Raw genomic sequence first — 12,918 nt, forward strand, 5'->3', positions numbered from 1 at the left:
GTACCATGGAGAGCATTCTGACAGGCTGCATCACTGTCTGGTATGTGGGGGGGGGGGGGGAAGGCTTCTGCACAGGACCGAAAGAAGCTGCAGAGGGTTGTAAATTTAGTTCTGCTCCATCCTGGGTGCTAACCTACAAAGTACCCAGGACATCTTTAGGGAGCGATGTCTCAGAAAGGCAGTGTCCATTATTAAGGACCCCCAGCACCCAGGGCATGCCCTTTTCTCACTGTTACCATCAGGAAGGAGATACAGAAGCCTGAAGGCACACACTCAGCGATTCAGGAACAGCTTCTTCCCCTCTGCCATCCGATTCCTAAATAGACATTGAACCCTTGGGCACTACCTCATCTTTTAATATTTATTATATCTGTTTTTTGCACGATTTTTAATCTATTCAATATACATATACTGTAATTGATTGATTTATTTATTATCATTATTATTTTATTATTTTTCTTCTACATTACGTATTGCATTGAACTGCTGCTGCTAAGTTAACAAATTTCACGTCACATGCCGGTGATAATAAACCTGATTCTGAACAGATTCCAAACTTGTCCCAGACGCACGTCAACCCTGGCAGGATTTGCAGCCCTTTACTCCCTGCAAAGTGAAGCCTAACTTCATAAACGGCTGTGATGCTTCACTCCCAGCTGATCTTTGATGCCTGGTTTGAAAAGGAGAATTAAACTACAGCCATGTGTGCGAATCCCTGCAGCATCTGGAGATCCTGTGATCTCTGCCTCCAAGGCTGACATCAGAACATCTTTCAAGAGGGTAAACCTTCGTAAGGGGTCAGACCCTGATGGTATAACCTGGTAGGACTCCGAAAACCTGTGCCAACCAACTGGTGGGAGTGTTCATGGACATCATCGGTCTCTCACTGCTGCAGTCGGAGGTTCCTACCTGCTTCAAAAGGGTGACAATCATACCAGCGCCCAAGAAAAGCAAGGTGAGCTGCCTCAATGACCATCACCAGTGGCACTCACATCTTCTGTGATGAATTCTCTTCAGGGGCTGGTCATAGCTAGAATCAACCCCTGCCTAAACAAAGTCTTGGACCTGCTGCATTTTGCCTATTGCCGCAACAGGTCTACAGCAGATGCAACCTTACTGGCCTTGGATCTCCCGTACAACATTAATGCCTACATCAGGCTGCTGTTTATTGACTAAGCTCAGTGTTGAACACAATCATACCCTCAGTTCTAGTCAACTAGTTCCAAACCCTGGGCCTTTGTATCTCCCTCTGTAACTGGATTCTTGATTTCCTCACCAGGAGACCACGGTCTGTGCGGATCAGAAATAACATCTGCTCGCTGACAGTCAACATTCACAGAAGCATGCTCAGCCCACTACTCTTCTCTCTGTACACCCACAATTGGGTGGTTAGGCACACCTCAAAAACCTCCTGTAAATTTGCTGATGACACAACTGCTGTTGGAAGAATTTTAGATGGTGATGAGGAAGCAGAGAGACATAGAAACATAGAAAACTTACAGCACAATACAGGCCCTTTGACCCACAATGCTGTGCGAAACATGTATTTACTTTAAAAATTACCTGGGGTTACCCATAGCCCAATATTTTTCTAAGGTCCATGTACCTATCCAGGAGTCTCTTAAAAGACTCTATCGTATCTGCCTCCACCACCGTCGCTGGCAGCCCATTCCACACACTCACCACTCTCTGCGTAGAAATCTTATCCCTGACATCTCCTCTGTACCTACTTCCAAGCACCTTAAAACTGTGCCCTCTCATGTTAGCCATTTCAGCCCTGGGAAAAAGCCTCTGACTATCCACTTGATCAATGCTTCTCATCATCTTGTACACCTCTATCAGGTCACCTCTCATCATCCATCACTCTAAGGAGTTCAAGGAGGCCAAGTTCACCCAATCGATTCTCATAAGGCATGCTCCCCAATCCAGGCAACATCTTTGTAAATCTCCTCTGCACCCTTTCTATAGTTTCCACATCCTTCCTGTCATGAGCACAGTACTCCAAAGGGGTCTGACCAGGTTCTATATAGCTGTAACATTACCTCTCGGCTCTTGAACTCAATCCCACGGTTTATGAAGGCCAATGCACCGTATTCCTTCTTAACCACAGAGTCAACCTGCACAGCAGCTTTGAATGTTCTATGGACTCGGACCTCAAGATCCCTCTGATCCTCCACACTGCCAAGAGTCTTACCATTAATACAATAGTCTGCCATCATATTTGACCAAACACCACCTCACACTTAGCTGGGTTGAATGCCATCCGCCAGTTCTCAGCCCAGGTTTGCATCCTTTTGTTGTCCCGCTGAAACCTCTCTGACAGCCCTCCACACTATCCACAACACCCTCAAGCTCTGTGTCATCAGCAAATTTACTAACCCATCCCTCCACTTCCTCATCCAGATCACTTATAAAAATCGTGAAGCGAAGGGGTCCCAGAACAGATCCCTGAGGCACACCACTGGTCACCGACCTCCATGCAGAATATGACCCACCTACAACCACCCTTTGCCTTCTGTGGGCAAGCCAATTTTGGAACGACAAAGCAAGGTCCCCTTGGATACCATGCCTTCTTACTTTCTCAATAAGCCTTGCATGGGGTATCTTATCAAATGCCTTGCTGAAATCCATCTACACCACATCTACTACTCTACCTTCATCAATGTGTTTAATCACATCCTCAAAAAATTCAATTAGTCTCGTCAGGCATGATCTGCCTTTGACAAAGCCATGCTGACTATTCCTAATCATATTATGCCTTTCCAAACGTTCATAAATCCTGCCTCTCAGAATCTTCTCCATCAACTTTTTAGATTTTAGATTATGAAGACACACAATCCTCCTTTATTGTCATTTAGTAATGCATGAATTAAGAAATGATACAATATTTCCTCTGGTGTGATATCACAAAACACAGGACAAACCAAGACTGAAAAAACTGACAAAACCACATAATTATAACATATAGTTACAACAGTGCAACAATACCATAACCTGATGAAGAAGTCCATGAGCACAGTAAAAGTTCAAAGTTTCTCAAATGTCCCACAGCTCACGCAGACGGGAGAAGGAAGAAAAACTCTCCCTGCCATGCCCGACCACAATCCGACTCTGAGTCATCCGAAAACTTTGAGCTCTGATCAGTTCTCCGACACCGAGTACTGGGCGCTAGCTCTGTCAGAATGATTTGACCTCAATCTCGGTCGCCAACAGCGGGCAGAGCCAGGGATTTTGAGGCCTGCCCTCCGAAAGATTCCCGACCACGCAGTAGTGACAGCAGCGAACGAGTGTTTCAGAAATTTCTCCAGATGTTCCTCTGTGCTTTCACGTCCCTCTCCATCAAATCAGAATCGTCCACGGCCCCTTCTTAACAGATACAATATCATTTTTCACCGGAGGGCTGCGCACGTGTGGTGCGCTGCTCTCTCTCCTCCTGCTGAAGTAAGACCAACCCACTGAAGTAAGACTCACTGGTCTATAATTTCCTGGGCTATCTCTACTCCCTTTCTTGAATAAGGGAACAATATCTGCAACCCTCCAATCCTCCAGAACCTCTCCCATCCCCATTGATGATGCAAAGATCATCGCCAGAGGCTCAGCAATCTCCTCCTTTGCTTCCCACAGTAGCCTGGGGTACATCTCATCTGGTCCTGGTGATTTATCCAACTTGATGTTTTCCAAAAGCTCCAGCGCATCCTTTTTCTTAATGTCTATGTGCTCAAACTTTTCAGTCTGCTGTAATTCATTCCTACAATCACCAAGGTCCTTTTCCGTAGTGAATAATAAGGCAAAGTATTCATTAAGTACCTCCATTGTCTCCTCCAGTACCATACATACTTTTCCACTGTCACACTTGATTGGTCCTATTTTCTCACGCCTTATCCTCCTGCTCTTCTCTTACTTGTAGAATGCCTTGGAGTTTTCCTTAATCCTGCTTGCCAAGGCCTTCTCATGGCCCCTTCTGGCTCTCCTAATTTAATTCTTAAGCTCCTTCCTGCTAGCCTTATAATCTTCTAGATCTCTATCATTAACCAGTTTTTTGAACCTTTTGTAAGCTTTTCTTTTCTTCTTGACCAGATCTTCAACAGCCTTTGTACACCATGGTTCCTGTACCCTACCATCCTTTCCCTGTCTCATTGGAACGTACCTGTGCAGAACGCCATGCAAATATCCCCAGAACATTTGCCACATTTCTGCCGTACATTTCCCTGAGAATATCTGTTCCCAATTTATGCTTCCAAGTTTCTGCCTGATAGCTTCATATTTCCCCTTACTTCAATTAAATGCTTTCCTAACTTGTCTGTTCCTATCCCTCTCCAATGCTATGGTAAAGGAGATAGCATTGTGGTCACTATCTCCAAAATGCTCTCCCACTGAGAGACCTGACACCTGACCAGGTTCATTTCCCAATACCAGATCAAGTACAGCCTCTCCTCTTGTTGGCTTATCTACATTTTGTGTCAGGAGACCTTCCTGAACACACCTAACAAACTCGACCCCATCCAAACCCCTTGGTCTGGGGAGATGCCAATCAATATTGGGGAAGTTAAAATCTCCCAGCAGAAGGTGTACAGGAGCAAGATAGATCAGCTGGTTAAGTGGTATCACAGCAAGAAACTTGCACTCAACGTTAGCAAGGCCAAGGAATTGATTGTGGAGTTCAGGAAGGGTAAGTTGAGGGGACACACACAAGTCCTCATCGAAGGACCAGAAGTGGAGAGATGAGCAATTTCAAGTTCCTGGGTGTCAATGTCTCTGAAGACCTATCCTGGACCCAACATATTGATGCAATTACAAAAAAGGCATGACAGTGGCAATACTTATTTAGGAGTTTGGGGAGGATTGGTATGTCAACAAAGACTCTTGCGAATTTCTACAGATGTAATTTGGAGGGCATTCTAACTGGTTGCATCACATCTGGTTTGGAGGGGCCACTGGACAGGATGAGAAAAATCTGCAGAAAGTTGTAAACTCAGCCAGCTCCATCCCGGGCACTAGCCTCCCCAGCATCCAGGCCACTTTTAAAAGGTGATGCCTCAAAAACGTGGCATCATTAAGGACACTCACCACCCAGGACATGCCCTCTTCTCATTGCTACCATCATGGAGGAGGTACAGGAGGCTGAAGGTATACACTCAACGTTTCAGGAACAGCTTCTTCCCCTCTGCAATCAGATTTCTGAATGGGCAGTGATCCCATGAGCACTACCTCAGTATCCCCCCCCACTTTTTGCTCTACTTACCTAATTTAATTTTGTTTTTATTATATATACTTCTTATAGTAATTTATAGTTCTTAATATTGTGTTTTGCAACGTACTGCTGCCACAAAACAACACATTTCACGACATATACTGGTGATATTAAACCTGATTCTGACAGCAGAGTATCATAATCACATAGAAAAAATATAGCCCAAGTCTCTAAGTGGGATGGCCTGAAGATTGATAGTGCATGGGATGTTCTACTGGAGCCACTTTTCTGCAAGAACAAGCACGCAGCAGTTCCTCATCTCGCAGCTGCAGATGAAAGTAATCCTGCTTGTCTTCCACTGAGTGAACACTGGAGGGCAGCACCTACAGGAGGACCCAACCCAACATGGTCTCTGGTGCACCTGCTGTATCTTTGCTCTCTGCCACGTTGTCTCCCACATTTCACTAACAGTGTGCCAGATGTTGAAGGATGTGAGGGAAGAGAAGTGAGTGCAGCTACTATTATAAGGGAGAAGGTGCTCAAAAAGCTGAAAGACCTAAGGGCACATAAGTTACCTGAACCAGATGAATTGCACTCTATGGTTCTGAAATAGGTAGCGGTAGAGATTGTGGAAATATTAGTAATGATCTTTCAAGAATTGTTGGACTCTGGCATGGTGCCAGAGGACTGGAAAATTGCAAATGTCATTCCACTCTTTAAGAAAGGAGGAAGGCAGCAGAAAGGAAATTATAAACCAGTTAGCCTGACCTCAGTTGTTGGGAAGATGTTGGAGTCAACTGTTAAGGATGAGGTTATGGAGTACCTGGCGACACAGGACAAGTTAGGACAAAGTCAGCATGGTTTCCTTAATGGAAAATCTTGCCTGATGAATCTGTTAGAATTCTTTGAGGAGATTACAAGTAGGATAGATAAAGAGGATGCAGTAAATGTTGTATATCTGGACTTTCAGAAGGCCTTTGACAAGGTGCCACACATAAGGCTGCTTATCAAGTTAAGAGCCCATGGTATTACAGGAAAGTTAATAACATGGTTAGAGCATTGGCTGATTGGTAGGAGGCAGTGAGTGGGAATAAAAGGATCCTTTTCTGGTTGGCTGCCAGTGACTAGTGCTGTTCCACAGGGGTCAGTGTTGGGACCTCTCTTATAATGCTGTGGGTAAATGATTTAGATGATGGAATAGATGGCTTTGTTGCCAAGTTTGCAGATGATACGAGGATTGGTGGAGGGGCAAGTAGTGTTGAGGAAACAGGTAGGCTGTGGAAAGACAGATTAGGTGAATGGGCAAGAAAGTGGCAAATGAAATACGATGTTGGAAAGTGCATGGTCATGCACTTTGGTAGTAGAAATAAATTTGCAGATTATTTTCTAAGTGGAGAGAAAACCCAAAAACCTTGTACAGAACACCCTAAAGGTTAACTTGCAGGTAGGATCAATGGTGAGGAAGGCAAATGCAATGTTAGCATTCGTTTCAAGAGGTCTAAAATACAAGAGCAGGGATGTGATGCTGAGACTTTATAAGGCACTGAGTACTGAGTATTATGAATAGTTTTGGGCTTCTCATCTCAGAAAAGATGTGCTGTCATTGGAGAAGGTTCAGAGGAGGTTCACAGGGATGATTCCAGGAATGAAAGGGTTATCATATGAGGAACATTTGATGTCTCTGGGTCTGTACTTGCTGGAATTTAGAAGGATGAGGGAGGATCTCATTGAAACCTTTTGAATTTTGAAATGTCCAGATGGAGTAGATGTGGAAAGGATGTTTGCCATGGTGGGGGAGTCTAGGACAAGAGGGCACAGCCTCAGGATAGAGGGGAGTCCGTTTAAAATAAAGATGCAGAGAAATTTCTTTAGCCAGAGGGTGGTAAATTTGTGGAAGTTATTACCACATCCAGCTGTGGAGGCCAGCTCGTTGGGTGTATTGAAGGCAGAGATTGATAGGTTCGTGATTGGACCTGGCACCAAAGGTTATTAGATTAGATTAGATTAGATTATGAGGACACTCAGTCCTCTTTTATTGACATTTAGTAATGCATGCATTAAGAAATGATACAATATTCCTCCAGTGTGATATCACAGAAATACAGGACAGACCAAGACTGAAAAACTGACAAAAACCACATAATTATAACATATAGTTACAACAGTGCAAACAATACCATAACTTGATGAAGAACAGGCTATGGCACAGTAAAAAAGTTCAAAGTCTCTCGAAAGTCCCACATTTCACGCAGACGGGAGAAGGAAGAATACTCTCCCTGCCATGCCCGACCACAGTCCGACTCTGAGTCGTCCGAAAACTTCGAGCCTCCGATCAGCCCTCCAACACCGAGCACCATCTCTGTCCGAGCAATTTGACCCCAGCCTCAGTCGTCAGCAGCAGGCAAAGCCGGGGATTTTGGGGCCTTCCTTCCAGAAGATTCTCGATTGCCCAGTAACAGCGGCAGCAAACCGGCATTTCAGAAATTCCTCCAGATGTTCCTGTGTGCTTTCACGTCTGTCTCCATCAAATCAGAATTGTCCACGGCCCCTATTTAACAGATACGATATCATTTCACCGGAGAGCTGCGCGCGCTGCGTTGCGTTGCGTCGCCATCTTCTCCTCCCACGAGGAGAAGGTGAGGGAGTAGGGCTGAGGAGGGGAAAAAAGGATCAGTCACGATTGAATGACGGAGCAGACTCAATGGGCCAAATGGCCTCATTCTTCTCCTGTGCCTGATTTCCTCCCCTGGGAGACTGTAACAGGTGACATCGCAGCATGAGGGCCTGGTCCGTGAAACCTCCGAGGCCTGGCAGCTTCCCCTAGCATTGATGTAATGAACTGGACTTGCACCACTCTAGATTACTAATGTCCAACAGAGCCTTGCAATCGCAAGAAAAATGCCCAGAGCAATCACTTGCAACGTTAGTTTGACTGTGCACTGCCTAAAATGCCTTCTTCCCTGAGTGACCTGAGCATGGTACACAGTAAGCCACGCTGAACTCCAGCAGCATCCAGCAACTCGCTTGTGGGGCAGACCTTAATATCCAGCGGCATCGTGCGATCGTAAGAGACTCCCACTATCCAGGACATGCTCTCTTCTCGCTGCTGCCCTCAGCAAGGTACAGGAGCCTCAGGACACACAGCACCAGGTTGAGGAACGGTTATTACCCCTCAACCATCAGGCTCTTGAACCAGAAGGGATAACTTCACTCAACTTCACTCACCCCAATAACGAACTGTTCCCACTACCTATGGCCTCACTTTCAAGGATGCTTCATCTCATGTTCTTGATACTTACTGCTTCTTTATTTATAATTATTATTTTGTTTGTTTTTTCTTGTTGTAATTTGCACATTAGTTGTTTGTGCATCTTGTGTGCGGTTTCTCGTTGATTTTTTTGTGTTTGTGAATACCTACCAGAAAATGAGCCTCAGGATTGTATATGGTGTCATATATGCACTTTGATAATAAATGTATTTTGATCAATTACACCATTCGTTGGACCTGGAAAGGCCGCTGTGACCAAGTGTGCCATTTTGCACTCCCAAGAGAGGCACCTCAAAACACTGGAACTGGTTTATGATCGTCTCATCCACTGCGACGCAGTGAAGAGCTTGTCTTGCATATTGTTCATGCAGACCAGATCATTAGACAGTGCACTGAGGCAGAACAAGGTAAAACTATAACAATGCAGAATAAAGTGTAACAGCTACAGTGAAACAATATCTTTGCAAGATTCCAAAAAAACCACTGACAGGTTAAGCAAATCAGACCACTGGCCCCAATGCCAGGGCCCAACCTACACACAAATAGTCTGGCCACGCCTTTCCATATCCAACTCCACCGTCTCCAAATGTCTGGTTTTATTATTTCAGGCTCTGTCATCAGAAGCGGTTACCAGACACACAGACTCAAGGATGTTCTCAAAGCTTCTGCAAAAAAGATGTAACATCCTTGCTGGATCAGGGGAATCTCTAACCCAAGCACCACTCAACATGGAGAAGCAACACACAACAGCAGGGACTCAGCAGGCCAGGCAGCATCTACGGAAAAAGTACAGTCGATGTTTTGGGCTGAGTCCCTTCATCAGGATTGGAAAAAAGTCTGGAGGACTGGAGAAGTCAGAGGAAGAAGATGGGAGGAGGGGAGGAGGGAGGACAAGGTGGCAGGTGATAGGTGAAACTGGGAGAGGGGGAGGGGATGAAGTAAAGAGCTGGGAAGCTTAACATGGAGAAGGAGCTTTCTGGGTAGTGCTGAGAACCTGGAATCTTCATTAGTACACACTGTCATCCAGTGTCAATGGATATCCTGCTCGCACCAAGCTCCCAGTCACCTCTCCTGCCAAATCCCACCTGCAGCAGAGGCTGGAGGTGTCACATTGCTAACCAGGTCTCCCTCAACCCAGTGATGTTGCCTCAGGATTAAATTAGAATGAATCAGCAATTCCCAATTCCCATGAATAAATAAAAGACAGGGTTTTTTCTGGATTAATGCTGATCTCTTAACCAAAATCACTAATAAATTACCTGATCATTATGTCCGTGGGATCTTTGTGTGCACAAGTTTGCCACCCTGTTTTCTTAGTGCTAATGGCCACACTTTGAAAGTACTTTATCAAGTGAAATTCTTTAGTATGTCATTTAAGTACATGTTATCTGAACAAATGCAATTTTTTACAAATAATCAACCAATGCAATTTTGCAGTTAGGCTTTGCAAGTAGGGACTAATGTTTAACCTATGCATTCTGCTGACTGTAGAACACAGAACCTAAAACAAAAACATCTACAGCACATTACAGGCCCTTCGGCCCACAATGTTGTGCCAACCATGTAACCTACTATAGAAACTGCCTAGAGTTTCCCTACTGCATAGCCCTCTAGTTTTCTAAGCTCTCAGAGTCTCAAGATTGTATTTTCTAAGCTCTCAGAGTCTCAAGACCGTATTGTATCCACCTCCACCACTGTGGCTGGCAGTGCATTCTATGCACCCACCACTCATTGTGTGAAAAATTTACCTCTAACATCCCATTTGTACCTACTTCCAAGCACTTTAAAACTATGCCCCCTCATGTTAGCCATTTTAGTCCTGGGGAAAATCCTCTGGCTATCCATACGATCAATGCCTCTCATCATCTTATACACCTCTATCAGATCACCTCTCATCCTCTGTCACTCCAAGGAGAAAAGGCCAAGTTTACTCAACCTATTCTCATAAGGCATGCTCTCCAATCCAGGAAACATCCTTGTAAATCTCCTCTGCACTCTGTCTATAGTCTCCACATCCTTCCTCTAGTGAGGTGGCCAGAACTGAACACCGCACTCCAAGTGGGATCTAACTAAGGTCTCATATAGTTGTAACATTATCTCACGGCTCTTGAACTCAGTCCCACAGTTCATGAAACCCAACACACCATTCTTTACAACACTGTCAACCTGCACAGCAGCTTTGATTGTCCTGTGGACACAGACCCTAAGATCTCAATGATCCTCCACACTGCCAGGAGACTTACCACTAATATTATATCCTGTTTTTGAATTTGACCTTCCAAGATGAACCACTTCACACTTAACTGGGTTGAACTCCATCTGCCATTTCTCAGCCCAGTTCTGCCTCCTGTTGATATCACGCTGTAACCTCTGACAACCCTCCAGACTATCCACAACACCCCCAACTTTTGTGTCATCAGCAAATTTACTAACCCATCCCTCTACTTCCTCATCCAGGTCAATTATAAAAATCAAAAAGTGGAGGGTCCCACAACAGATCCCTGCGGAACACCACTGGTCACCGCCCTCCATGCAGAACACGAACTATCTACAATCACCCTTTGCCTTCTGTGGACAAGCAAATTCTGGATCCACAAAACAAGGTCACCTTGGATCCTTGCCTCATTACTTTCTGAATGAGCTTCGCATGGGGAACCTTATCAAATGCCTTACTGATTCCATATACACTACATCTACTGCTCTACCTACATCAATGTGTTTTGTTATATTCTCAAAGAATTCAATCAGGCTCATAAGGCATGACCTGCCCTTGACAAAGCCATGCTGACTATCCCTAATCAGATTATGTCTCTCCACATGCACATAAATCCTGCCTCTCACTGAAGTAAGGCTCACTGGTCCATAATTTCCTGGATTATTTTCACTTGCTCATCCAGGTAGTTCCTCTCCAGGAAGTCACACATATGAGGGTCACCATGTTGATTGGAGAGCTTGTGCGGATCCAGGAGACTCAGGTTCACATCCTTTTCCATCTGCAGAGGTCTCTGCATTGCCTCCAGACCATTGCTCCACTTATCCTTCTCTGGCTTCCTGATGCCCTCCAGCACAATCCGGCCTCCTCGCAGGTTCTGGAATTCCATCCATCTCTCAGCACACTGCTGTTCCTCATAGGACTGCTTGCTGAAGAACTTGGAGAAGTGATGTACGCTAATGTCATCCCGGTCAACGTAAGAGGACACGGAGAGGTAAGCGTAGGAGGAATAGAGCTCCATGTTAATCTGCCTGTTGACTGCATCCTCACATTCCTTCTGGAAGTTCTGACACATTTGGGAAGCCATCCTGTTCGATGGCCAACTGAAACTCACTATCACCCGGGGAAGCTCCTGAAGAACCTCATCAAAGGGAAGCACAGGCGTCTAGGAGTTGATAATTTACTTCAGTTTGCATTAGTTAGAGGCTGTGCCATTGAGACTGGAATGGCCACTTTACAGAGTTCCTCATGTCTCAGCAGTGCCATCTGCTGCCCAAGCACAGCATTACCATTCCCAGCACTCTGTTCACAGGTAGTTTCACTCTCTTTGTGAAAAAAGAGCTTTTATTGTCTTGTATAAGGGCTGTATGCCCTCCACCTGTACTTATACTTTCAGCATCAGCTCTATTTTGCTTTTTTATAATTTATAATAAGTAATAGAAATAGCGATTGGGGCTGGCAGTTCAGCAGTATTCAAAAGCCATGTTGATCAGCAACACAGACAAAATGCTGGAGGAACTCAGCAGAGCAGGCAGCATCTGTGGAAAAGAGAAAACAGTCAACGTTTCAGACCAGGACCCTTCATCAGGACGAAGGGTCCCGGCCTAAAACGTCGACTGTTTAGTCTTCCACAGATGCTGCCTGACCTGCTGAGTTCCTCCAGCACTTTGTCTGTGTTGCTTCGGATTTCCAGCATCTGCCGGGTTTTGTCATCCATGTAGGTAAGTATGTGGGTATAAGATGTTTAAAGAGCTATGGGCCAAACACAGGACAATGGGACTAGCTCACTAGGCAACAGTCAGCATTGACCAGCTGGGTTGAAGTGCCTGTCTCCATGCTGAATGGCTCTATGACTTCATTCTATTTTAGATTTGAAACACTCCATGAGAACTTCAGTTCACATTGCTTTTCTTTGCTCGTTTCTGTCTGTGAGGATAAAAACTGGAAAATAATGAAAGTGTAAGGGACAATTATTTTTATAATATGACACAAAAGAGGTTCTGAACAGAGCAATCCTATTCCCCCTCCTTTCTTCTTATTCTGTCTCATTGGCCCGTCAAGGGGTAATTTATAGTAGGCAATTAACACTTAAGCTCCACACAGGCGGCATCGGAGCCCTGATCACCTGGGCTGTGAGGAAACAGTGGGTAACCACTCAAAGAAACAGGTTTGAAAGTTATGGGTTCATTGCAGTACTCCCCATTCTCCAGACAGCAGCCAGAACTTTCTGCAGCATCTCTGAATTCA

At 45.0% G+C, this 12,918-nt stretch overlaps 1 protein-coding gene across 1 annotated transcript; it reads right to left on the reverse strand.

The window, feature by feature from the left end:
* Positions 1 to 11,311: 11,311 nt before the first annotated feature.
* LOC140187866 (ferritin, heavy subunit-like) lies at positions 11,312 to 11,758 on the reverse strand. Its single transcript, XM_072243661.1, has one exon. It carries the CDS (start codon positions 11,756 to 11,758, stop codon positions 11,312 to 11,314), a length of 447 nt encoding a protein of 148 aa, XP_072099762.1.
* Between the last annotated feature and the right edge of the window lie 1,160 nt (positions 11,759 to 12,918).

Source organism: Mobula birostris, chromosome 25 (assembly GCF_030028105.1).
Source record: "Mobula birostris isolate sMobBir1 chromosome 25, sMobBir1.hap1, whole genome shotgun sequence".
NCBI lineage: Eukaryota > Metazoa > Chordata > Chondrichthyes > Myliobatiformes > Myliobatidae > Mobula > Mobula birostris.